The sequence below is a fragment of the Taudactylus pleione genome, unplaced genomic scaffold, assembly GCF_031769625.1.
Source record: "Taudactylus pleione unplaced genomic scaffold, aTauple2 ptg000025l, whole genome shotgun sequence".
Classification (NCBI taxonomy): Eukaryota; Metazoa; Chordata; class Amphibia; order Anura; family Myobatrachidae; genus Taudactylus; species Taudactylus pleione.
The window spans coordinates 4,339,368-4,367,177 of NW_028284427.1; the positions used below are offsets into that span (position 1 = coordinate 4,339,368).

The window sequence follows — 27,810 nt, forward strand, 5'->3', positions numbered from 1 at the left end:
TCAAAGAAATTTAAAAAATCCCAAGGATTTGGAGAGGAGATCTTCCCCAACTGCTTATGAAGAAAGAAACAGAACGGATCTTTGCTATGCATACCTTACAACCAAATGGTCTCAATATAGATATTGAGATTAATGCTTTTTTATAGAATTAAAACATAATTTGAAACTAAGTCCAAAAGTCAATACACATCACATACCTTATAGTGATTTTTCATAATCTTATTTTATAGTTATTTTATCAGATAGAAACGAGACACATGGTAGCCGCTTTTTTAACTGGGAATCCGATTCTGACTTCCGTTTTTACCACTAAAATTTTTCTCTATAATATAGAGATTTTAAATCATTCTAAGCTATCCTTGATAAAGGGCTGAAGCGCCTGAAACGCATTGGAAGAAAGATTACAGACACTGTGAAATGCCATACTGGAGCAGCGCCTAATATTGCATTCACCAGCGGACGAATCAAGCAATCACAGAGGGGACCAGCCAGCGTCAGTAAAGAGCGGCACGAAAGGTCGGCAGTGACAGGGCTAGTAAGTTAGCCTCACCTGCAGCAATCTGGTGACAGCCTTACAACTGGTATAATTGGAACCCAAAAGTTATGCATCCACGGACTGTCTAATTATGCAAAAGAGCTTTATAAACATCTATTACTGCTAACCTTTTTTCCACGGGGATCGCGCTACACATATCATAGGCTTCTAAACCAATTTATTTCCAAGCGCTCCTTTACATAGTTATTTTAGGGTCAGGATACAGACACCTGTCTGTCCGTATCCTAACCCCGCCCCCTCTCCCTACCAACTGCCTAAACCTAACCCTCACATCAGTCACAGTCCCAATGGAGTTTACAATCTATGTTCCTTACCACATGCACACACATATACAATAGTACAGAGGTTCCCAAACGAGGTCCTCAAGGCACCTCAACAGTTCACGTTTTAGAGATACCCATGGTTGAGCAGAGTTGGTTAAATCAAATTGACTGACGTACTAATTAAGTCACCTGGGGTCAACCATGGCTATCTCTAAAACTTGAACTGTTGGGGAGCTTTGAGGACCGCGTTTGGGAACCTCTGCACTAGGGTTAATTTTTTGTTGGGAGCGAATTAACCTACCAGTGTATTTTTGGCCTGTGGGAGGAAACCGTAATACCCAGAGGAAACCCACTCAAGCACAGGGAGAATACACAAACTCCACACAGTTAGGGCCATGAGGGGAATCAAACTCAAGACCTCAGTGCTGTGAGGCAGTAATGCTAACCATTACCCCATCTGTGCACTTTTTAATCTATCCCATGCCTACTAACTAACATGTACCCCAGATACATTGCGCTGAAACAAGAGAAGAATGCAAAGTTTCATACCTTCTGTATCCAAGATGCACAGAAGATCTCTAGAAAGCTTACATCCATACAGTATATGGAGGCATTGCTTTGTACTAGACTTCTTTTTTCCTAACAAATTAGGAAACCCAGAAATAACATATGGATATGAATGTACTAGAAGAGGATTTAATAAGCACAAAAAGAACATAATAATACATAATATTACAATAAACTGGTTTAAACAGGGTGAAAACAAAATGCCTGGACAACACAATCTTAGGGCCTGATTCTGTGCAAAAATATGCTAATGATGCACAAGGCAACTTGTTTAAATAGATGCCTTCTGTCGGCTTCTGTGATCCGCAGTGACGCAGCCATCTAATCACTTTGTGTCTATTGGTCTTCTGTGTAACCTTCTGTGTCTTCTGTGGATGATGGCCGGTGGTGTAATGCAGCTGAAGCCAGAAATGCTGCATCCAAAGATAGAGCCTGTGGCTAGAGCACACCCAGAAAATGGGGCCATCATGTCTCTATTTCCTCAGAACCAGCCTGAGATCGCCCCCGCACCACCCCCAAATGGCTGCAGCCTGTCAGACTGGCACCTGCACACTGTGAGCGAGTTCACAGAAAGAGATCTGCACATGAGCAATACAGATCCTGTAACTAACTTTGGAGTTGTACTAAACCATCGGGTTTGCGTACAGTCCCTTAAAACGGATCCATACAATCATCTAAATCATTTCAATATGACATGAGTTATATAGGACCTGAAGATAAAAAGTTATTTACCAACAGGCAGAAGCAAACAGTTGAAACTATAACAGATTGTCAAGCAAAGTTATTAAGCAAAAAAGCCTTTAAGAGAATGAAAAGGGTTGGCTACATGTGACTGGGCAGCAGTAATGTCATCCATTTTTAATGCATCCATATGGAATAACGACTTCTATTCTGACAATATTTTCTGCCTAGGACAGAAGCATTTTTCTTTTTGTACAGTGAATTTATGGACATTATATAAGGAAAAATAAGAGTTATGGTATAACATACCTTAGTTAACTCTTTTTCTTCGAGGTCCATAGGATCCACAAGAACTACCTTGGGGGTATGTAGTTGGAGTGATCCATTGCACCAAACAGTTTACAGCTTTCCACCTCCAGCATGCATAGGGCCTCCTCCCTATATACCCTGCCCCCAGCCACAAGCATTCAGTTTGTAAGAAAGCCTAACGGCAAGAGAGACGGACAGTGACGAAGGAAGTACAAAGTACACAAGAAACACTCTCAAAAAAAGAAAGAGGGAATCAGTCATACAAAAAGAAAGGAACACATCCCAACTGAGGCCAGGTGCGTCAGGGTGGGTGCCCTGTGGACCTCAATTAAAAAGTTAACTAAAATATGTTATACCTTAACTCTTATTTTCTTCTTCAGGGTCCATAGGGTCCTGTCAGGGCTCAGCCGGGGATCGGCTCTCGCTTACCGTTCCGCCGGCTTCCCCTGACATCCCGGGTGGTCGGGCAGCTGGCGCGGCGGCGGGGGAGAAGCTGAGCATTCTCCCCACATGCAGTGGCTTCCGGGTGGGCTGGTGTCTGGCATCGCAATTCCGGACATGGGCGCCGCCATGACAGTCGGCCCATGTGACAGTATCTCCTTCCCAGGATAGGTGAGTGATCAGCTGACGCTGTGCATCTATCAAAGGGTTCCCCTGGGTATATAACTGTTCCACAGGTTACAGGAAGTTGCCTGAACAACGGTTGTCTCCTAGCGTGCCTTAGTTGAGTTCCCGGTCCAAGTTCCTAACCTTCGTTACAGCAGCAGTGTATACCATCTCTACCTGTGTGCCTCCCGTCTCTGGTGAATATCCGTGCAGCAGTGTATACCATCTCTACCTGTGTGCCTCCCGTCTCTGGTGAATATCCGTGCAGCAGTGTATACCATCTCTACCTGTGTGCCTCCCGTCTCTGGTGAATATCCGTGCAGCAGTGTATACCATCTCTACCTGCGTGCCTTCCGTCTCTGGTGAATGCCCGTGCAGCAGTATACGCCATCTCTACTTGTGTGCCTTCCGTTTCTGGTGATTTCTCGAGTAACCGTGAGTCCTTCTCCACTTGAATATCCTCTTGCTAGTGATCTACGTGTCAAGGGGTTGTTACTGTACTGTTAGGATATTGTTTTGTGCCTACCCAGGCATATCCTCTCTGGGCCACGGGTGTTGTGTCTCTATTCCCTCGGGGCTTGGGTACCTGGTCAAAGGACCGCGACCTGCTCACAGGGTGCAGCGAAGCCCAAATCCCGCTTGGAGGGGCCACTGGCGAACACCATCCTGTGGGTTAGATTCCGCACCTTTGCCCAGGTCTCGCCAACACTCAAGTCCTGTGGATGAGGAGAACATATATCCAGGCCTCTCGTCTCCGCTTCCCCCCGCAACCTAGGCCCACCACATCTCATATTCCAGTCTCAGACGTGACAGGTCCACAGGAACTACCTTGGGGACGTCCTACAGCAGTTCCCTTAAGGGTGGGGACGCTCCTGAGCAGAAAGGAGAATCCGCCGCCCAAAAGAAGCATCCTGGGAGGCAAAAGTATCAAATGCATAGAACTTGATAAAAGTGTGGACCTAAGACCAAGTCGCCACCTTGTAAAATTGTTCTGCAGAGGCATCATGTCTAAACGCCCACAAAGGTCCCACAGACTGAGTAGAATGTGCTGTCACAGTGTTCGGAACATGGAGATCAGCCTGAGTATACACATGAGAAAAAGTCATAAGCAGCCACCGAGCCAGAGTCTGTTTGTTATATGGCTTTCATAAACAGTTGGCCAGCTAACACAAAAATTGCATCAGATTTTCTGATGGAGTTGGTACGATCCACGTAGATACGAAGAGCTCGAAGCACATCCAGTGAAACTTCACCTACAGAAAGGCCAGAAGATTGAAATGCTGGGACTACAATTTCCTAATTTATATGAAAACGGGATACTCCTTGTACGGAGGACAGCTCTATTCTGATTAAAAAAATCAAATATGGAGAGCATGAAAGTGCTGCCAAATCTGAAACTCTGCGAGCTGAGGACATAGAGAAGAGGAGTATTCACTGTCAACCATTGAGCTCCACTATGCCTGAGGGTTCAAAGGGGGGGGAGCCTGCAGTGCCCTGAGAACCAAGGATAAATCCCATGGTGCCACTGAGGGACAAACGGAGGTTGCAGGCGGAGAACACCCTGAAAAAAAATGTTCTAACATCTGGCATAGTGGCAATTCTGCACTGGAACCAGACGGACAATGCAGAAACCTGAACTTTTAAAGGTAGCCAGACGAAGACTTAAGTCCAGCTTGAAGAAAAGCAAGAACTCGGGAGACCACGAAAACCTTAAGGTCATATTTTCTGTGGGAACACCAATTAAAAAAATGAATGCCAAATCATGTGATAGATGCGGGCCGTAGCAGGCTTCCTCACCCTCAGCATCGTCTGGATCACAGAAGTAGAGAAACCTTTGGCCTTTAAGACGGAAGCCTCAAGAGCCATGCCGTCAAAGCCAGCCGAGGTAAATCCTGATATAGGCAGGGACCCTGTATTAGCAAAACCGGTCATAGAGGCAGTGGAAGTGGAAGTGGATATGGATAGACATGTCAGATCGGTGAACCAATGTCCCCTGGGCAAGGCAGGAGCTATTACTATTATCCTGTATTATTCTGCTAGAACTTTCTGACGACCCTCGGGTGGAGGGAGATTGGAGGAAACAAGTATGCCAACCTGAAGTCCAACCTTACCACCAGAGCATCCACGAAGGCGGCTGAGGGGTCTCTTGTTCTGAACCCGTACCTGGGGACCTTGTGGTTGTAACGCGACGCCATAAGGTCTACGTCCGGAAGTCCCCACTTGTCCACCAGGAGTTGAAAGACGTCCAGTTGAAGAGCCTATTCTCCGGCGTGTATGTCCTGACGACTTAGGGAGACCGCTTCCCAGTAGAGGACCCTTGGGATGAATATTGCTGGAAGATGGCAATCTCCCACAGTAGAATGTTCACCACTTCCTTCACGGCTGCTGGACTTCGTGTGTCTCCCTAATAGTTGATATAGGCCACTGCAGTCGCGTTGTCGTACTGAAACTGGACAGGCCTGCCTTGAAGGAGGTCCTGTGCCAGAATGGTAATGAGGAAATCCCCATTAGGGGAAGAAACGCGTTACAGATTTTTATTACTGCTTCATTGAAGGGTCTGGACATTTGCTGCAATTTCCATCGATTGCCTGCTGCTGCACCACCCCTATTGGGATACAAAATAACAACTTCCTGGACATTAGCACTGTGAACTGTTGTTAAAGGTACAATGAGACATAGAAAGAAGAGAGGGATTCAATCCCCAGTGGCCGAAGCCGCAGGTGTAACTCTCCTCTCAAACCCGGCACACGTTAAGTCCAGGACAGCAAGTCACAGCTAACCAGTGATATTGGAAACCAGCATCACACGCGTATCTTTCTCCCGAAACACAGTACACGCTAAGTCCAGGTCTGCACGTTACAGTTAACACAAGCGACTGGAGCACAGTGGTATCGGGAGCTGAAACCCAGTAAACGTTAAGTCCGGGACTGCCCGCTACATCAATACAAAGAACTGGAGCACACTGAGATCGGGAGCTGTTTCTAGTATTTGGGAAAGATTCCTGGACTGCACAACCTGAATATATATATAATGGGAGGTGCTACCTGATGAGACTAATTGCAGGCACCGAAACAGACAAATCTCAGGTGCACAACCCCAAATTATTGATAATATATAAATGTAATAACATTTTGCAATCAATAGAGGTTATTCAATTAATGCTACACATCCAAATTAAAGCAGTTATTTTTATAAAAAATTTAACTTTTATTGGTACAGTTTACCTCCAAGCAATTTTTTGTATAAATAGATATAGTGATACATTTATAACAGTAAGTATTTTCTTGCTAGATATGTTTCTATTTAACATTTGTGGCTGTTACAAATGAATTGGAGATATTGTATGTGTTTTATATTACCAGTGCAATTAATTAAACCCTTTTAAAAAACTTATATTGGCATATTTGCAAATTAATCAACATCTAATTATTCTTATTGCGCTGTTATTTAAATCATATTTAGTTCTTTTTATGCTTGCTACAAACGGCAGCAGAAGATCAGGTGTATATGAACATATATTTATACACGTTTTTATATACTTATTTATTTTGAACATATATTTAAATTATATATTCACAGACAGTGTGAACACTAGCCTTTCTATGCGCCAAAGGCTTTTTTTTTTCTAGAAGCCATCAATAACCGCTTCCCCAACATACACAGCTGCCTCTCGCATCTGACAGAGATAAGACAGCTGTCCTCTGGTAGCATCAGGCAAGCTATCTTCCAGAGACGTCGTCCATTCTTCCATAGCTTTGGCTACCCAGGCCACAGCCATAGCTGGTCTGGTAATAGCTCCAGATAATGAAAACATTGATTTCAAATAGTTATCAAGTTTTCTAGCTATAACCTCCTTTAGTGAGGATGCGGAAGGAATGGGTAATGTAGAGCCCCTGATCAATCTAGTTACATGAGCATCTAATGATGGGTGAACTTCCCATTTGTTACATTCACCAAGTGAAATGGGTACTGAGAGGTTAAATTCCTTGTAGCATGGAAATCCTTATTTGGAATACACCATGCTTCAGACATGAGATTAGTCAGTTGTTCAGACTGAGGGAAATAATCTTTAGCCACCTTCTGACGCCTAAAGACCAGAGTCTTAGATTTCGGTGAAACCTCCTCCTGCTCTATACTTAGGACAGATCTAACAGCTCTCACCAGAGAGGGGACATCCACAGAGGATTGATGGTCTTCTTCCACTAAGTACCAGAATTCTGAGTATCAGAGTGTGATGAGTAGGCAGAGTTAGAATCCTGAGGTAATGTCTGAAGCTAACCTCTCTTATGTCCCTGCTTTACTGATACTGGTCTATTTGCCTGCATTACCTGCTGCGGGGCTATAGACGGCAGCATACTCTGACTAGAGTGAGGAAAAGCATCAAACCAAAAAGGATTCATGGGGGACATTTGGAATTATGAAATATGGAAAAAGTGAAGCGCTGTGAATACTTTCCGGATGCACTGTACATAGAAGGATGCAAATGCTGTGGGTACCCCATAGCAGGAGGCAATATCATAGCAGAAACTTGTGACGTTGCAGCCCTGTCCACTAAATGTGACAAAACCTGAGACCAAGAGGCCACCCAGGGTGGTTCTTGAGCCGGAGCAGGTGTACCTGATAGAAAATGTGGCTGTTTACAACAGACACTACACAACCATCTTGCACAAATCCTGCTCTGACAGGCCTGCCAAACATGATTTACATGACATCAGCGCTGGAAGCTCATCCTTCTCCCCTTTACTTTTAGACATAGCAATGTATAACAGGTATAAATGCAATGTGACCCTCTTCATATTTGTGAAAAGCCAATGAAAAACCCCACACACCTTTTTGGAGGGATGAGGAGAAACATAGTGATAGATATATCTGACAGTTTGTAAAACAAAAGGTAGTATAAATACAGCAGCTAGCATTAAAGTCACATACAATGCAAATATACATTCAAATGCTAATGCAAATAGACTCTGAATCAACTGACCAGCCCCACGGGGGTATTGGTGGGATCTAGAGCGCTATATACCTGACCCAGGGGAGAGGTATACAAAGAGACAGACCAAATCTCTGAGACCAACAGCTTTCAACAGTGCACCCAAGGTGGACTGTGAGCGTCTCACATATGAGGTGGTCAGAAATAGCAAACCAGACGTGGAAATCCACCCCGGAAGTTGCGTCTGGGTTGGGGGATGAGCGGCCATCTCCACCAAACTGTGATTTGGACGGCACGGATACGCTGGCGTCACAGTAGCAGGCGCTTACTAGTGCATCTACTACCCGTCCCCAGCGACAGACTATATGGCCCCGGCCACCTTAGTGAGGACACGCTGAGTCTCCTACACCGGAGGCCCGGACTGTAGCAACGAGGAATCTCCTTACCTTACCATCTCTGTGAATCCGATTACAGTCCGGACCCCAGCGATGCTGCTAGCTAAGCCTCGCTGTGGTCTGACGAAATCCCCAGGGCATAAAGCGATACTGGCGTTTCAGCATGGCGGAGGTAGAAGGAGTCGCAGTACATGCGTCCTATTCGTCGCCTAGTACCGCTAAACGCAGTAGCTTCCAAAACTATGGTAAAAGAAAAAAAAAAAGAAAAGCCTGGGACTGCCTAAGTAGTCTCGCTGTTATAACCAGTGCATCTGGATACTTGCTGCGCACCAAACAAATAAAACTTAATGCCTGTGGCTTGGGGCAGGGTATATAGGGAGGAGGCCCTATGCATGCTGGGAGCTGGAAAGCTGTTTGGTGCAATAGATCACTCTAACTACATACCCCCAAGGTAGTTCCTGTGGACCATGAAGAAGAAAACAATTTTAGAAAAGCATACATGAAGATTGTTCCTTGTCCTAAGCTTGCCCTTAGCTACTTGCACTATTTTGTTGGTCACAGGACAATAGTAGATGCGTCGTCTTAAAGGCAAGATGTTTATTGCTTAATGTCTTGAAAAAGACACTTCCCCTCAGATGGTGCTCGGGGGTATCACAGCATACAGATAGCTTCAGAAATACAATCCTTGATGGTCAAAAGAATACACACATTTCAGAGCACGTAGGTTCTTCCTGTATCTGGTTCCATTACATAATACCACAGGGGAAGTCTGCCCGGGGTCCCTTAATCAATCAAGTACTGTACATGCATACATTTAGCAGCATTGTCCCTCATGGACAGTGGGGAGTGGTCACTCGGTCTGGCACTACTGAGGGCATTCCCCTGATGCAGCACAGTGCACCAGGGGTTAACAGCCCAAATCACTGCAGCCACTGGAATCCTTTTCAGCTGTATAGTTATAGTCCTGCAGTCCAGGAAAATTTTCCTATCTGCAGCAGCTCCCTGCTACCATGCAAGTGCTGTTCATTACCTCTCCTACTGCTGCAGCACATTGGGGGTTAGATTGACGCCGCTGCAGCTGTGGCGCACCTACCCCCCTCTCCCCACCAGGAGCCAGCACTGGTGGTGCCCCAGCGTGCGACTGCTTATCCCTGTAGTGCTGGGAGCTCCCAGTCTCTAGTGGTCAGCACACAGCCCTGCAGCCCGGGACTAAAAGGACCCCATACACGGTGCGATATGTACCCTGTGATGCGATGGGCGACATATCGGGCGCTCCCCACACATGGAGCTATCCGGTGGCCGAGCGCCCAATATGCGCGCACCCTCCTCCCCCACCCGTATAGCAGAGCGACGGGCGAACCCACGGGCGCAGCGGACGATATCATGCCCACATAGAACGATATAGCGTATCGGCCGCTATATCGCTCCCTGTATAGGGTCTTAAGTCCCAATGGTACAAAAAAATATCACAACAGCCTGCGCTCCTGGACTGCAGCCCTAGTCCACTCTATGGCGCACTACACCTTGATACATACAAACAACACTAATGAATGGTCCAATGGGCGCTGTCCTTCTCTTTAAGTCCAAGATGTAATATGGAGTCTTCCTCTCAGAAAAGAGAAGAAAAACAAAAACAAAGTCTGTATATTAATCCAATATATTATAGATGTGGTTGGAATAGACTGGTGATTAACTCACCTATCCTAGATGAGATGTATTCATCAAAAGGTATCTTTAACTTTTCCTCCTATTCTAAATGCAAGGGTGTTATATACAGACGTCCCCCTTAAGGAAATGAACTCACCTGGGCTCAGGTGTAAGTGTTCCACAAAAGGTATCTTTATATATCCCAATCTGGTCGTCTCAATGGGTTCACCCCCGCCAGATATCCAGCCAACGATACCATACAGCAGTTTCCCAGTATAAATCCTAGTCCTCCATTTGCATAAAAAGCAATACTTCATAGAGTGCAGGCATCAATATTTCTTGGTTAAAAAAATATTTTTAATCCTCCAGACAAATATTTCCATACAACATTAAAATAGTCCATTACACAAATTGGGCCCTTCCAAAAGGTATGGTCACATAAGAAACTCGTCCCACTCACCCGGAATGAGTGAAACACAAGCAAATCTATAACGGTGGAAAAATCTTATGGCCAACCAGGTGGAGAAGCCCTTACCACCTAAAGTCCTGGCAGCAGCGGCTCTATAGTCCCCCAGTGCAGCGCGGCGGGGGTTAACCCACTGCCTGGCACATATAATAAAAGAGAATACATTTGTCCATGTCCCAGCGCCTTGCAGACCTCCCTCAGGGACGCAGCCGCACCGGGGTGCGGGCACACAACATAGCATTAATAGATTAAAAGTACCTTTAATCAACCACACGGCGCCGGGTGTCAGTAAATATTTAAAATTGGCGCCCTGCGTTTCAATTGTTCATTTAAGGATGCTGGGTCTCGGGCCACAGTGAACAAAGAACTCATTTAACAACATTAAACAATGCGCACCATTCATAATTACAAAATACAATAACCAGTCAACAACAAGGTGATCGAGAATAAACAGAACATAGAACTGCAGTTCTAGCATATTGACAAAACTGTGAGCATCAGTTATAAGAAGTAGCTGTGTGAAGTAGGAAAGTGTGAAAGATAATGGGCTGGTGAGACAGAGCTGGTGAGACAGGGGTACAGTGGTAGGAAGGAAACCACAAGGGAAGAGTGACCTGCATGTGAGAGCTTACATCTTAGACGGAAGAGCAGATACAATTAGGGTGGTACTAAGTGCAGAACTGGATTAAGGGCCATGTGCCTGGGGCTGAAAATTTTCAAGGGCCTATTGTGAGGTGCAGGGAAGCTATGATTGACCAGTGATGTGTGGATGTGGCCTGTGCTATGTGGGCATGTATGCCCCAAACTCTACCTTCATACGTAAAAATTTAAAATTGCACAATTTAGTGAGGAAAATAGAAATACATTTAAATACCTATGACCATGTGGCCATCTGGGAAGATTGGTCATCATCATGATATTATAAAGGCGCCACCCTCCCTCTTAAGAACCATACTGGTCAGCAGCCCTGCTGGGCTGTACTGGAGCTTGGGAGCCTCCTGCAGTTAAACAGCAGCAGTCTGCTCTGCCTGTGCGGGGGGGGGGGGTGTGTGAGGAGCATCACACACTGATCACGCCCCCCCTTCCTGATTTGCCCCTGGCTGAGGGGCTCACAGCACCATCTCCAGCGCAGTAATAATTTTCCTAAGAGGGTGAGACCACACCTCCCACGGTTACACCACTTCCCCAGAATATAACCATCGCAAATGGTTGCAAAGGCAAGAGTTAAGGCCCCCATACATCAGAGATTGATTGCAGCAATCATGCAATTTGCAATCGATTGTGTATAAAAATCTTTCCCTTTTTCAATCGATTCTGGCATCTCTCCAATATGCAATCAATAGAAAAAGGGAAAGATTTTTATACACAATCTATTGCAAATTGCACGATTGCTGCAATCAATCTCTGATGTATGGGGGCCTTTAGGAAGGTTGATAGACTGGAATGAAGATGTGAGCTTTGAGAGAGCAGGTTTCTAAGCCCTGGGGACTAGTGGCTAGTCTAAAAGACTGTACAATTGTGTTTCACTAGAATAACACTGGTGCCTCCAGGATATATCCTATTCATGCAAGCTGATGGATTTTGTACTGCCACAACAGCAGCAAACACGGGTGTCTCCAGGATATCATATTCATGCAAATGGCAAATTACATCCTGGCGTACAAATTACATACTAGCCAATATATGGCTAGTGCATCTTCGTGCCTGTAGTCCCAATTTATCTTCATTAGCCTTAGAACTCGCTCCAAAATGCTGGAAGCAGGGATACTTTAATTGGAAAAGCCTTATATTTATGCCATGGATTTTAGTGCGTATGCCTTCACCGCTATTCTGCAATAACTGTACAGTAATTCTTTTATCAGTTCTGCAGGTGGGGAATTTTGAATGGCATGTGGGCAAGTTGGAGGGCATTTTATGGCAAGATAAGTCTATAAGCATATCTAAGCAAGCAGGTCTGACTGGCACATAGAAGCATTCTATGGCAAAATGTCTAAGGGCATGTGTTAGATTTTAGAAGCAGGTGGGGGACATTACTGTAATTAAGGCTGTGTTTGAAGTCTATCTTGTTTGGTCTCACTGACTTACATAATGCTTTTTATTAAGTTTTTCAATTTCATAAAAATAAATGAATGCTTACTTCATACAGAAGTGCATTTATATAAAGCTTGTTTCTTTATCAATGGCCTAATCATGACAATCTTTGTAAATCAGCTGTTTGAAATGTCTTGTAATTTTGGGCAATATTGTATAGGAATAATTTAACAGTTTTCTTTTTAATGAAAATCTGTAAAATAAAAGTACAAAAATCAGAGGCATAAAGTCTGATGCACTAGTGAATTGTAGCATAAGCAAAATGTGCCAAAACAGATAGGGCTTCAGAAGTTCACTGAAGTCCTTAGCACTCATAATGCGTTTTGCATAATATAGAACTGTAAAGATTCCCTTATTTACCCTACTGGCCAATAGCTGACCTGGTGTTCCTGCTGTTGGTACTTGTTGCCTACTGCAAAAAAAATAGAATGCAAAGCAACTGGCCCCATAGTAAACATTCTAGTTGGTGAACTTAGAAGAACTCCATGACCATGTAGTAAGGGACCACGCAGCTAAGACAGCCACCACTGTATAAACTTTCCTGCTGCAGTGTCATCAATGAGAAATGTCAGCGCTATGAGCCTAATGTGGACTGATTATGTAAGGATGTAATTCAGATGTGTCTACATACACGTATTCTCAATTTGCTCCAAACAGCCCAGTTTAGCGCTCTACGGACTTTGCTACTTAGCCGCTACAAAAAACACATCCTAAGTAACTAGTACACTATGGGCCGTATTCAATTAGCGGCGAAAAACGGCCATTTTTTTCACCATTGGTGAAAACAGCCGTTTTCGCCCAAAAAACAGGCGAGAAGAAAAAAAACTGGAGAAAAGTTTTCTCCATCCCAGACCAGGTGAGAAAAAATGCAAAATCCCAATTTTTGGCTAAAAATGTGGGGATTTCTTTCAGAACCCTTTGGACACCCCTCCTAATGATAAATTACTGGGGGAAAAAAATTATAAGTTGCGTTTTTTGTTTTTAAAATGGTTGTTTTCGCCAATGATGAAAAAAAAATGTCCGTTTTTACCACGAATTGAACGTGGCCCTATAAGTGAAAAAAGTAGCAGCCTGATAGACAAATTAAGTGTCTATCTGGTTCTCCTCTCTTTTTTTTCCGATTGCTCAGACAGTAGGGCCCAGTTGTTACCAATGTTTTTCACCTTTGCATCACACTGCATCATTTTGCTCCGGCAACTTCACATTTGTGGAATAAGCCCCCCTTCTGCTCATTGTTATTGCATTAGTTCTCTCTTTTCAATGCCTATTATTGTGGTCCCATCTTTCCCACATGGACCTTACCACTCTATTCCCACACTACACTTACTAACACTCTCCACCTTTTCTTGCAGAGAAGTGGGGTCTATTGAAGAGCTGCAACCTTAAATGTTTTGATTAAAATATGAATAAAATCCCCATGCTTTTATCTGATAGATACACAAATTTGAAATATATTATTGTTTGTGCCGATAGCGAAAGTCTTCTCTCTTTCCTCTACGCTCCTCTTTTCTCACTCAGTCTCTGCCTAATGTCTCCCTTAGCTCACCACTTTCCCACTTAAATTAATTGATTTAAATTAATTACCTCAACTTTCCCCACAAGTTTACTTTTTCCATTCAGTACCTTAAACATCAATGGGGGTGGCTCAATTAGGTGTGATTATCTTGCACCTGCGAGGAAGTGCAGCTATATGCCACACCTCTGGATTCGCATATTATTGTTTGCAGCCAAAATTGTGCAAGTCCCTCGCAGCCCTTATACAGGAAACCCACTTTCTTAAACTCATGCTAACCTAACAGAGCATTCCCACAAGTATTGAATGCTTCCTCAAATTGCAAATCTAAATGTGTGGTGACCATCTTAAGTAGTTCTTGATCCATTTTTGGTTGACTCCACTCATGCAGTTCCTCAGGGTCACTACCACTTCCTACTTCGGACATTAAGAAGAGGTAATTTCTATGGCCCAGTGGCAAAGTAAACCCGTCCAAATTGCTCAAGGAAAACTGTAACATCCCCACAATCTTTACCAGCCAGTGGAGTAAGGCCAACCAATCACATCACAGATTGCAGGAAAAAAAAAAAAATCTTACAATAATCTAATTTTCAATAAATTAAATGTGTTTTGTTTTAATAACTTGTGATCTCACATTAATATTTTATTTTAGCTTTTGCCATAACTCTACATTTACCTTTTTCTTTACACTGAGTTTATGAATATTACTGTCACAATCTGAGGAAGCCCTACCTAGGCATAACATTGATTTCTCTTGGCCCTTACACTTCCCAGCTTCCGACTTAGTGGAACATCCATCTTCCACTGTTCTACTAGCTTTGTGAATTACTAATGTCAAGTTGTTTGTCTGTCTCTTTTCACCCTCCTATCCAGTTAATTAAATCACCCGGTTCTTCATTACCTCAATTATACTGAAACTAACAGATCATAGACAGACATTGCAATCCATTGTATTGATAAAATAAAATCTGTATTTAATGCCCACTGATTAGTATGGCACACCAGCCGATAACCGATGTATTGCCTAGTAGCATCCACTTACAGTGGAGATCACAACTACAAGATTGCTTGATTGGAAAGATATGTGATAACTATAGGATGTTCTAAAAATGTGAGTATACTTCCATGGAAGTGTTCCATGTGTAGGAACTTGTGGGCAGTATACTTTGCTGTAATGTGATCCAATGTAACTATGTTCCCAATATATGCATTTTAATTGCATATAGATGGAAGATACGTGGCATCCCACTAACACCCCAGCCCACCTTCTCCTTCCTCTGGTCCCCAGCATGAAGCTAGAAACAGCAGAACCACGGTGCCATTACAATGCATGTAAGGAGTTAAACATGGAACGTTTACGCCACTTACGAGACCTAAACCCCTTCGTTCATGTGATGGATCATTCATTATTTCAAGAGATTCACTGCCACAAAACCAGCAGGGGTATGCTGAAATATCTGAGCTTGGTAACTGCTCAATAACATAACCACTTCCTTCATATTGGTCAAAAATATCACCTGGGATGTAACCTTTACCCATGGGAAATAGTGTTTGAAAAGAGTGGTTGGAGAACTTTTCAGTGTGTTATACATTGGAGAGGACTTGATGTTGAGTATTTGGATTTAACCAGATTCTAGCCAGATGCACTGTTCATCTGTCCACCTTTGAGATACAGTTGCAGCAGCTCTCATTCCTGCAGTAAAGCACTCCATCAAGAGAAGCTCACAGTTTGGAAAATCCAAGTGCCTACTGGAGTAGGGTGACTGGTATTCGCTTCCAATTACACTGGTAGAGGGTACGTTGGCTAAGCTGCCAGGATTCTCAAAAATACACACTCTGGGTGATACATGAACCCAAGCCATGTCAGTTAGCTATAAACATTCGTCTTTGGAAAGGCAGCTTGGCCAAATGGCCCACCCAAATCTCAGATCTTGACCCATAACAGTAAAGAGGGGAAGAATGCATTAGAGTGTTAAATAGGAAAAAAAAGGAGTAAAAATGCACAAAAAAATAAGTGTAACTGCAGTTTTATTGCAAGTGGAAAAAGCATTATTTGGTGGTGAATTAGATAATTTGATTGAATCCCTACAGACGCTGTATTAATAGGCTAAGTCATGAAGCTCCAAGATGGAAACAATTATGTATATATTTTTATAAACCATTTGATCACCTATGCCTGATAAAATGGTTACACAATATGATATATACACAGAAGCCATTAACAGGGGTATCAAGAGATATTACATCAAGAGACCATCTTTATCATGCACTATTCCCAACCCATTAAGCTTGTAGTTTGAATGGTGTGGGCATTTTCCAGTTTGGATCAATGACAGATACCTAGCCTAATGTCAGCTTGATATGAACATACTAAATACACAGCACATTTCAGCTTTGATATTATGAACAAGACCTGAAAGTAATTCAAATTAATACATTCCTTACTCTTCTCTGCTTCAGTAAGGGATAATATACTATTATCAGGCATCTACTATCAGCTGAGAACACTTTTAAAACATGCGCACTATATTTAGTCAGTACACTGACTAACAGGATGGAAATATCATTTGGTAATAAGTCATTTCAGGAGTTTCATACCTGTGTTTTTAGGAGCCTCCATATAAACTGGCGCTGGAGGTTGACCACCCTGCCAACCATATTGGGGATATTCCTGATAGCCAGGCTGTCCTGGCTGGTATCCTACCGGACCGGGGGGGTAACCAGGATATGGAGTTGGGCCTGGGCCACCTTGCGGATGTCCATATGGTGGGTAAGGAGCAGTTGGATTAACCCCGGAATATGGTGGAGGATTTTCGTAATTCATGATGAATGGTAATCTATAAAAAAAAAAATATATATATATATATTTATATATAAATTTTACTTACCACCATTGATGCATATTTTAGCATTGTTTATTTTGCTTACAAATGTGATTACAATTTACTGCATTTTAAGTCAGACATTCAATCCCTCTGTGTCCCTAATGCAGCGTTTACCAAACTGTGCGTCGTGGAGCCCTGGGGTGCCGCTGCTGTGAGGTCCAGTCTGGTCCTTAGTGGGCTTGGTGATCAGTGCATGCATGTGGTGGCGTGGTATGGGCGAAAAGTGGAGGTGGGCTCTGACAGCGATGGATTGCCCTGCCCACATTCTACACTAAGATAACCCTGATCTCTGTTTCCATAGTGGAGCAGCGCTTCCTCTGCAGGTACTGCACTCCCTACGCTGAGCTCCTCAGCTTCCCATAGTACCTCACTGTACAGCTATCTCCCTTTCTTCCACAGGCTAAAGTATGTGTGTCATCATGCCCCCCCCCCGCTTCCTGAGGCAGAAGTGTGTGTGTGTCACCATGTTCCCCCCAAGCTCTAGTGTGTCACCATGTTCCCCCCAAGCTCTAGTGTGTGTCACCATGTTCCCACCAAGCCCTAGTGTGTGTCACCATGTTCCCACCAAGCCCTAGTGTGTGTCACCATGTTCCCACCAAGCCCTAGTGTGTGTCACCATGTTCCCACCAAGCCCTAGTGTGTGTCACCATGTTCCCCCCAAGCTCTAGTGTGTGTCACCATGTTCCCCCCAAGCTCTAGTGTGTCACCATGTTCCCACCAAGCCCTAGTGTGTGTCACCATGTTCCCCCCAAGCTCTAGTGTGTGTCACCATGTTCCCCCCAAGCTCTAGTGTGTGTCACCATGTTCCCCCCAAGCTCTAGTGTGTGTCACCATGTTCCCCCCAAGCTCTAGTGTGTGTCACCATGTTCCCCCCAAGCTCTAGTGTGTGTCACCATGTTCCCCCCAAGCTCTAGTGTGTGTCACCATGTTCCCCCCAAGCTCTAGTGTGTGTCACCATGTTCCCCCCAAGCTCTAGTGTGTGTCACCATGTTCCCCCCAAGCTCTAGTGTGTGTCACCATGTTCCCACCAAGCCCTAGTGTGTGTCACCATGTTCCCACCAAGCCCTAGTGTGTGTCACCATGTTCCCACCAAGCCCTAGTGTGTGTCACCATGTTCCCACCAAGCCCTAGTGTGTGTCACCATGTTCCCACCAAGCCCTAGTGTGTGTCACCATGTTCCCACCAAGCCCTAGTGTGTGTCACCATGTTCCCACCAAGCCCTAGTGTGTGTCACCATGTTCCCACCAAGCCCTAGTGTGTGTCACCATGTTCCCACCAAGCCCTAGTGTGTGTCACCATGTTCCCACCAAGCCCTAGTGTGTGTCACCATGTTCCCACCAAGCCCTAGTGTGTGTCACCATGTTCCCACCAAGCCCTAGTGTGTGTCACCATGTTCCCACCAAGCCCTAGTGTGTGTCACCATGTTCCCACCAAGCCCTAGTGTGTGTCACCATGTTCCCACCAAGCCCTAGTGTGTGTCACCATGTTCCCACCAAGCCCTAGTGTGTGTCACCATGTTCCCAACAAGCCCTAGTGTGTGTCACCATGTTCCCAACAAGCCCTAGTGTGTGTCACCATGTTCCCAACAAGCCCTAGTGTGTGTCACCATGTTCCCAACAAGCCCTAGTGTGTGTCACCATGTTCCCAACAAGCCCTAGTGTGTGTCACCATGTTCCCAACAAGCCCTAGTGTGTGTCACCATGTTCCCAACAAGCCCTAGTGTGTGTCACCATGTTCCCAACAAGCCCTAGTGTGAGTCACCATGCGTCTCCTCCAGTGTGTGTGTGTGTGTGTGTTACCAGGGGCACCGAGAAAGGGGAAGGAGCGGGTACAAATTACCCGGGCCCGTGGTTGCTGCAGGGGCCCGGTGGGGCCCCGTGTCCGGCACCGCTCCCCCTCCCTCTTAAGTCACAGCTGTCCTGGGAGACTGCTCGTGGCTGCAAAAGCACGGGGATCACGCTGATCGCGACCCCCATTGGCTGTGCACCCGTGCTGAGGGGCACACAGTGCTCCCCTCCCCAGAGTGCAGCGGCGCTGAAAATATTGTATTAAAAAAAATTTCTAAGGGGGCGTCACTACGCTTCCAGCGATTAGGCCACGCCCCGTCACCTGGGTCCGGTGTGGCTCGTCGGCCCTGTGTGTTACCATGTTTCCCCCCCCCCCTGGTCCTAGTGTGTGCGCCACCATGTTTTACCCAGGACCCAGCATGTTTTTCACCATATCCACCCCATGCCCCAGTGTGTGTGTGTGTGTCACCATGTCACCCCCAGGCCCCATGTCCCACTCCCCAAAGCCGCATTATGTGCGTCACCATGTCCCCATCCCTCAAGCCCTAGTGTGAATGTTTATAGGTCTGTCCCCTCCAGTATGTAAATCACCATGCCAGTCTATATAGAGTTTGTATAAAGTTTGGAAAACACTGCCCTAACGTGTGTGTATATACAGTCAGTATTATTGGGACATTGACAGAATTTTCTGATTTTGGCCTCTATTCACCACCACAATGGTAAAGATGTGCTTTAACTGCAGACTTCCAGATTTAATTTGAGTGTAATTACATCCAAATCGGGTGAACGGTGTAGGAATTACAACGGTTTCAATCGGGCGATCCGCCAGGTAAAAATCCCCCATCGCGCGGCACTGTAGCATCAGCGGTGCAGCCCGCACCCGCCGCTAGTGTCCCACAAGTGTAGGGCAGTCCGCAGTGAGTAGCGGTCTGCCCTACACAGAAACAAACACACAGCCACCAGTGGCGGCTGTGTGTTTGTCATAGCAGCGCAGCCAGCCAATGACAGTCATACAGACTTTGATTGGCTGCTGGGGCCACGGAGGGATCCGGCTGGAGCTCACTCAAGAGCTCCCATTCCGGCTCCCCCCGCAGCGGTTGATGGGAGAGACGTCATGACATCTCTGCCATAGTGCAGAGCGGGCCGGGAGCAGCAGGCAGCGGCGGTCGTCGTCTACAGCGGGGATCAGGTAAGTTGTCTATTTTTTTTTTCTTTTGTGAGTATGTGTTACTGTATAAAGGAGGGCTGCTAATGGGGGTACTGTATAGGGGGGCTGCTACTGGGGGTACTGTATAGGGGACTGCTACTGGGGGCACTGTATAGGGGACTGCTACTGGGGGCACTGTATAAAAGGGGGCTGCTACTGGGGGCACTGTATAAAAATAGGATTTTGGTACTTACCGATAAATCCCTTTCTCCGATTCCACAGGGGACACTGGAGCCTCAGTACAATGGGGTATAGGAGTGTGTTAACCGGGAGCTGGCACCTTTAAATAAAAAACTACTGGTAGCTAGCTCCTCCCCTCTATACCCCCCCCCCCCAGGTCAGTCTAAAAACAACTGTGCCCGAGGGGAGAAGGAGAAGGAGACAGAAAAGCTACATTAATCACATATACATAAGAAAACAACATATACATGAAAAAACAAGAACAGGTCAGTCAGACAACATTAAACGCAAACCAGCGTCTGAACCTGTAAAACAGTAACAATGCAGGTAGAACAGCGTAGGGAGGGTGTCCAGTGTCCCCTGTGGAATCGGAGAAAGGGATTTAATCGGTAAGTACCAAAATCCTATTTTCTCCTTCATCCACCAGGGGACACTGGAGCCTCAGTACAATGGGGATGTCCCAGAGCTTACATCCCGGGTGGGAGAGCGCTGAGAGCCCTGCAACACCGCACGGCCAAACTCCAAAGCGGAGGTCGCAAAAGTATCAAACGATAGAATCGTAGGAAGGTATGCGTGCCTGACCAAGTGGCTGCTCTACAAAGCTGGTTTAAGGAAACCCCGCGAGCAGCCGCCCATGAAGGACCTACCGAGCGCGTAGAATGCGCCGTAATAGGACCCGGTGGTTGTTTGGAGGCCACCACGTATGCTTGCCTGATAGTGAAGCGAATCCATCCAGAAATGGTCTGTTTTGAGGCTGGCCAACCTGGACGGGCCACATCAAACCGAATACACAAAGTATCGGATTTACGGAGGGAGGCAGTCCTGTCAACGTAAATCCGGAGTGCTCCGACTACATCCAAGGATCTTGAATTGGAAGAGTCATCCTTAAACACCGGAACCACGATAGGCTGGTTTATATGAAAAGCTGTCAACACTTTGGGAAGAAAAGCCCTTTGAGTACGCAGCTCCGCCCTATCTTCATGGAAAATAAGATAAGGAGGGCGGCAGGATAAAGCACTGAGTTCTGACACACGCCTTGCCGAAGCGAGTGCCAAAAGCAGAACAACCTTCCAGGTTAAGTACCTTATCTCCACTCTCTGTAATGACGGAATACCCTTTTTTCTGAGGACGGCCCTTTCAGTAGCCAGGCCGTCAAACGAAGCCGCCTTAAGTCGCGATAAACAAATGGGCCCTGAAGAATGAGGTCGTCCTGAAGAGGCAGTGGCCACGGCTCGTCTATTAACAGATTCTGTATCTGGGAATACCACGCTCGTCTGGGCCAATCTGGTGCTATCAGAAGCACCTTGATCCCTTCTCGCTTGATTCTTTGAAGCAGGCGCGGAATGAGCGGAAACGGAGGGAATAGGTAGAGGTAATGAAACTTCCACGGAGCCGTCAGTGCGTCCACTGCAGCTGCTCGTGGGTCCCTTGTTCTGGAGTAGTAAACCGGTAGTTGGTGGTTTAACCTTGATGCCATAAAGTCGGCTTGAGGACAGCCCCACCTCAGAGTTAATTACTGGAACACCTGAGGATTGAGTGACCATTCCCCTGGATGAACATCCTGCCGACTGAGATAGTCGGCCTCCCAGTTTTCTAGTCCTGGGATGAAGATCGCAGAAATCGCTACTGCAAATTCCTCTGCCCAAAGTAGAATCCTTGTTACCTCCCTCATGGCGGCTCTGCTTTTTGTGCCGCCCTGCCTGTTTATATACGCCACTGCCGTGGCGTTGTCCGACTGGACTCTGATGGCCTGCCCCTCCAGCAGTGGATGCGCCAGCTGGAGAGCATAAAATACTGCTCTCAATTCTAGAATAATGGGCAATCTGGCTTCTTGCTGCATCCAGTGCCCCTGAAAATGCTTTCCCAGAGTCACTGCTCCCCAGCCCCTCAGGCTTGCATCTGTGGTGAGGAGGGTCCAATCCCACACCGCAAACCTTTTCCCCGCCAGCAGGTGGGAAAGGTTCAGCCACCAAATGAGAGATGTTCGAGTCTGAGGCATCAGGAGAACTCTCTGATGGAGAAAGAGGTGGGATCCTGACCACTGGTAGAGGAGATCCAGCTGAAAAGGATGGGCGTGAAATCTGGCATACTGAATCGCCTCGAAAGCCGCTACCATCTTCCCAATAAGGCGGATACAGAGATGTACAGACACTCGGCGATGTTTTAAGACCAGGCGCACCATATGCTGAATGGAGGCAGCTTTGTTTTGAGGCAGGAAAACTCTTTGATGCACTGTGTCCAGTATAATTCCTATGAATAGTAAACGCTGGGTAGGAATCAGGGAGGACTTTTTGAAATTTAGTATCCAACCGTGTTGCAGGAGGATGCTCTGAGTTAAGCGAATGTCCCTTAACAGCCGAGCTTCCGAAGAGGTCTTTATCAATAGATCATCTAAGTATGGAACAATGGGCCTGATTCAGACCCACTCGCGAGCGGCTGTCCGCTCGCAAGTGGGTCGATGGTCTGCACTGAGCATGCGCACGACAGAGGGAGCTCCGTCGTGCGCATGCGCCAGACGTGACGAGCGAAGGACTTTCCTTCGCTCGTTGTGTCTGATCAAAGGGGGCGTGCTGTCGATGTTGACTGACAGCACGCCCCCTTTGGTGGGCGTGGCTCCCAGACGGGGGCGTTCCCAAGGGAACGCCTACCGTCAGAAGCCGGCCCACTGACATCACTAGTGATGTCAGTGGGAGTGATTTTGGCTCTGATAGAGCCAAAATCACTCCGGGCCTTGCGATTGAAAAACTCAACCGCAAGCTCCGGCTCGCAGTGGCGATGGTCAAGACCATCGCGGCCATCAACCTGCACACTCGTACAGGCTGTGGGTGGTGACCCACAGCTATACGAGCGTCCAGGAGGACGCTCCATAATTATGGAGGACGGCCCTCATTCAGAGCGTGCGCTCTGCTCAGAGCGTACGGCTCTGAATGAGGGCCAATGACGACCCCCTGACCATGCAGTAGGGCCATCATTGCCGCCATAACTTTTGTGAATACTCTTGGGGCCGACGAAAGTCCGAAAGGTAGGGCCTGGAATTGAAAATGCGACTCTAGGACCGCAAAATGAAGAAAAGCCTGATGGGGGGGCCAGATTGGGATGTGGAGATAAGCGTCCTTTATGTCTAAGGACACCAGAAACTCGTTCCTGTCGAGACCCGCTATAACGGATTGGAGAGATTCCATCTTGAACTTGAAAACTCGAAGTTGAGTGTATAAATCCTTGAGATTGAGTATGGGTCTCATGGAGCCGTCCGGCTTGGGCACCACAAACAGGCTGGAATAAAACCCTTGACCTCTCTGGTGGGTCGGAACATTCACTATTACCTGAGACAATAACAGTTTTTGTATTGTCTCCTGAATTTCTCCTCGTTTTTCTGCAACCAGAGGTAAACCGGTTTTGAAAAAACGAGAAGGAGGTTGGACCCTGAAGTCCAATTTCAGGCCGTGAATAATGATGTCCCTGACCCAGGCGTCCTGGCAAGACTGGATCCAAATGTTCTTGAAGCGTAAAAGGCGCGCCCCGACCCTGGGATCCCCCAAATGAGAAGGAAGGGCGTCATGCGGCAGGCTTGGCAGCTGCCTTGTCCTGCTGAGTGTTGGAGGTGGCTGATGCTGAAGCTCTACCTCGGCCTCTGGAACCTCTTGAGAAGGCTGGACCTCCTCTGGAACGACCTCTAAATCTTCCAGAGGCACGAAAGGATCGAAAGGAGGCATCTGTCAAAGGTCTTCTAGTAGGAGGAGGAGCTGCAGATGGTAGGTAAGTGGATTTCCCACCTGTAGCTTGTGAGATCCACCTATCTAACTCCGATCCGAAAAGTACCTCCCCAGTAAAGGGAAGGGTCTCCACCGCTCTCTTGGACTCTGTATCTGCCTGCCATTGACGCAGCCACAGAGCCCTTCTAGCAGATATAGCTAATGCTGAAGATCTGGCGGATAGATTACAAATGTCCTTAGACGCTTCTCCAAGGAAAGCAGCCGACTCTGCAATCTGTTTGGCTAACTGAATTAAGTCTTCAGTTTGCGTACCTGTCATAATCCTCTCAGCCAGCTGCAGCGCCCAGGCTTCAATGGCCTTATTTACCCAACAACTAACTAGTGCTGGACGCATCAAAACCCTGCAACTGTTTATAAGGATTTTAATGCGTGTTCCATCTTCCTATCCGAGGTTTCCTTTAGGGAAACCGCACCAGGCACTGGAAGCACCGTTTTCTTAGATAGACGAGCTACTGACGGGTCCACGGCTGGAGGAGTTTCACATAATCTCCTACTGTCAGGTGGGAAAGGGTAATAAGACAGATATTTCTTAGAAATTTGAAATTTTTGTCTGGATGTTTCCATGCGGAAGAGAGAATCTCATCCAGCTCTTCTGATGCTGGAAAAGTAACAGACTGTTTAAATCTTTTACCGATAAATAGATGGTTTTTCAGTAACCTCTAAATCCTCTACATGCAACACCTGCTGAAATTAAAGCATCCACGCCCTGAGATGCAGGTTCGGGGTCCTCAGTAATGTAAGTTTCCTCTTCCTGAACCTCGCCCTCTTCAGTGTCCTGCAAGTCCTCATCTGACTCATCCCAGTGCAAGGGGTTATGAATCAATCTCTTACTAAGGACCTGAGCAGGAGAAGAAGAAGCAGGTGGAGCCTGGGACATTGCTTTTGTAAGTCCCTCAACAGATCTGGCCAGAGAGCGAGCCCAATCTGGTTCAGCTGCTGTTTGTCTCAGCCTCTCCCTGTCCTTACGAGCTGATTCCAGCTCTGATGACAGATTTGATATAACTGCAGTCAATTGTTCAGACCACCTAGGCTGGACTTCAAGATCAGTATCTTGAGGTAAAGACACACATTTATCACACAGTAAGGAAGCATTAGATTGTCCCTGTGTGAATTTTTCACCACGTCTTGCATGAAAAAGACTTTTGTGCAGCTTTAGACCCCTTGGTAGACATGTCTATAGTACAGACACCACACCAACACACACAGAGAAAAGGACAGTAATGCAATAACAGATTTCAATCACACTACACAGAGACCTGAAAGGGGCACAGAGGGAGATAAACTATAATGCTTGCAGCGCTAACAGAATAGTGCTGATAACAAGAATAAAAATGCAAGTGCTGATACACAGAGTACTAGCCTGACTCCTGACACAGCTCTCTCTCCACCCTGTAGTGCATGTAAAATGGCCACCAGCATCCTTCTGGAAGCGCTGAGGCTGCAGGGAGGCAGGAGCAGAAGGGAAACTTAGGCTCCGACCCCCGCTATGGCGCTCTCAGCGCTAGCGCAGCGCACTGTGAATGCCCACCTAAATACTTGTCCTGGCTCCTCTGCTAACCAGGGAGCCAGGGAACACTAACCTTAGCCCTGCCTGTGCTGCCGGTGGTGGGCGTATGCTACTGGGTCCCGCGACGTGCACTGCATGCAGCGCGTCTTTGACTGAGGTCTCTGTAGCAGGAGACCTCAGCGCAAACCGCATGCAGCAGCAGTGAGGATCTCCCTGGCTGCTCCCTCGTCGCAGACAGACAGGGGCAGTAGGCTGCCTGTCTGTCCTCCTGTTGTAGAGTATATTTCCGGAGCCCTAAGGAGGCTTACGTCCAGCTCCCAGGGCACATTTTTTTAGACTGACCTGGGGGGGTATAGAGGGGGAGGAGCTAGTTACCTTTATTTTTTATTTAAAGGTGCCAGCTCGCGGTTAACACACTCCTATACCCCATTGTACTGAGGCTCCAGTGTCCCCTGGTGGATGAAGGAGAAAGGGGGCTGCTACTGGGGGCACTGTATAAAAGGGGGCTGCTACTGGGGGCACTGTATAGGGGGGCTGCTACTGGGGATAGTGTATAGGGGGGCTGCTACTGGGGACACTGTATAGGGGGCCAGCCTGGGGGCACTGCATAAGATGCACTATTTAAGCCTGGGGGTACTGCATAAGGGGCCAGTCTGAGGGCACTATTTAAGCCTGGGGGAACTACATAAGGGACCAGTCTGGGGACACTACTTCAGCCTGGGGGCACTGCATAAGGGCAAAGCTAAACTACAGGGGCAATGCATAAAGGGTAAAACTACAGGGGGCACTGCATAATGGGCATGTTTGACTGAGAGCCAGTGGGGGAGCAGCCTGAGACCTGTTGGGCTGGATTGCAACTACCTGCTTACTGAACATTTAATTCTTGTTTGTTTGTGTTTCTTCTCTACATTGTTTAAATAATTCCAGTACCACTGTCAATTTAGCTTTATACCACTGTAGTATCTACCATTGTTTCACACCTATACGTTTTATTTTTTTCATATAATTATTCTTTATACTAATTCTCAAGTCTTGCTACTTTAACAGCTCTATACTCCTTTTTTGTTTATAATATACTTTTGTAGTTGTGCCCTTACATCTTCCAGCAGTTCTTCCTTTTATCTGATTTTGACCTTTGACCTGTACTGCTCCTGCATCTCACACTCATTACTACTTACCAGCTCCAGTCGGGAAATCTTCAAGTTGGGCTTCCGCTGTCGGGATTTGAACCTATCAATCCCATTCCAAGTGGAGTTGTTGGCCTATTGCAACCAGATTCTAGTTATTATCTTCTAGAAGGTGCTAGATAAATAAGTAGAATCTGATTAGTTGCTACGGGCAACAACTCCACTTCTAATAACCCGCACTGTAGTAAATATACCCCATAGTCAAAAAGACTTATTGGGTACGCCGTGGGAAAATAAATATTTTGAGGTGGAAAAAAAAAGCCACAAATGCATTTACATTCTTCTGAGCATGAACCACTAACTTACAAAATATATTAATTAAGATAGATTCTTTCAGTGTAATTATAAAAATAAACCTGATAATTTTGTAAATAGGTCACCCATTACATGTTTTTTTCCAATCATTTTCAATCATGTTTTTACAATTTTTCTAGATTTTAATAAAGGACTAATTTAAAACAAAAAAAAGTAATAAACACTGAACTCCAATAGACGGTAATACACTTTTCTTTGAATATACCCGAGAAATAGAAGAATGATTTTCCATTAATATTGCAGCTAGAAAACTAATGCCCTTTAAAAAGCAAGTAATAGTAATGCCTAAAGGTGCATACACACACGATTTTTTGAACAATTATCGTTAAACGATATCGTTTAACGATAATCGTTTGAAAAAATCGTTCACTTTCTGAGTCAAACGATGAACGATTATTGTTCATGCGCGTTCACGTTTGTAGTTCAGTCAGACTTGCCAACTTTTCATTAAGTTAATATGCAAAAATCGTTTGTAGTTCATAAAAATCGTTCATTACATTACATTTAAATGAACATAGTAAATGAACAACTTTAGTAAATGATTTTAGTTCATTTTTTCAAGGTAGAAAATCTTTTACTAAAATCGTTCATTAACTAAATCGTTGTGTGTGTATGCACTATTAAAAAGTATCAAGTATCAAATATTGTATTCTATTAAAATAAATTCCATAAAAAATATAGTTGCACCATATAACGTTTAATAATATGGTTAAAAACAAAACAATAAACCACCCCACAGAAATGATAGTCTCCTGGAAGACATTAATTTGAGAGTTTTTCAAAAGAGGAGAACCTCTCACTGCCAGACAGAGGGATATATAGCACTCCTAGGTGATGTCAGCCATATCCCAGTGCCTCACTAGAGCTTGAAGACACAGAGGCATAAAAACATGATAAGCTCTACTAGCTAGTTGCAACTGAGCTACAACACAGACTTTCTGGTTA

General features: G+C 45.7%; 1 protein-coding gene across 2 annotated transcripts in view; it reads right to left on the reverse strand.

Moving 5' to 3' along the window:
* The window catches only part of CYSTM1 (cysteine rich transmembrane module containing 1), a 105,792-nt gene that overhangs the window by 25,123 nt on the left and 52,859 nt on the right, over window positions 1-27,810 (reverse strand). For both annotated transcript variants that reach the window (XM_088451163.1, XM_088451156.1), the window contains exon 2: window positions 16,623-16,861. In XM_088451163.1, the coding sequence (XP_088307289.1) occupies window positions 16,623-16,848 (226 nt within the window). In that variant the 5' untranslated portion in view covers window positions 16,849-16,861. The remainder of the gene's footprint in view (window positions 1-16,622; window positions 16,862-27,810) is intronic.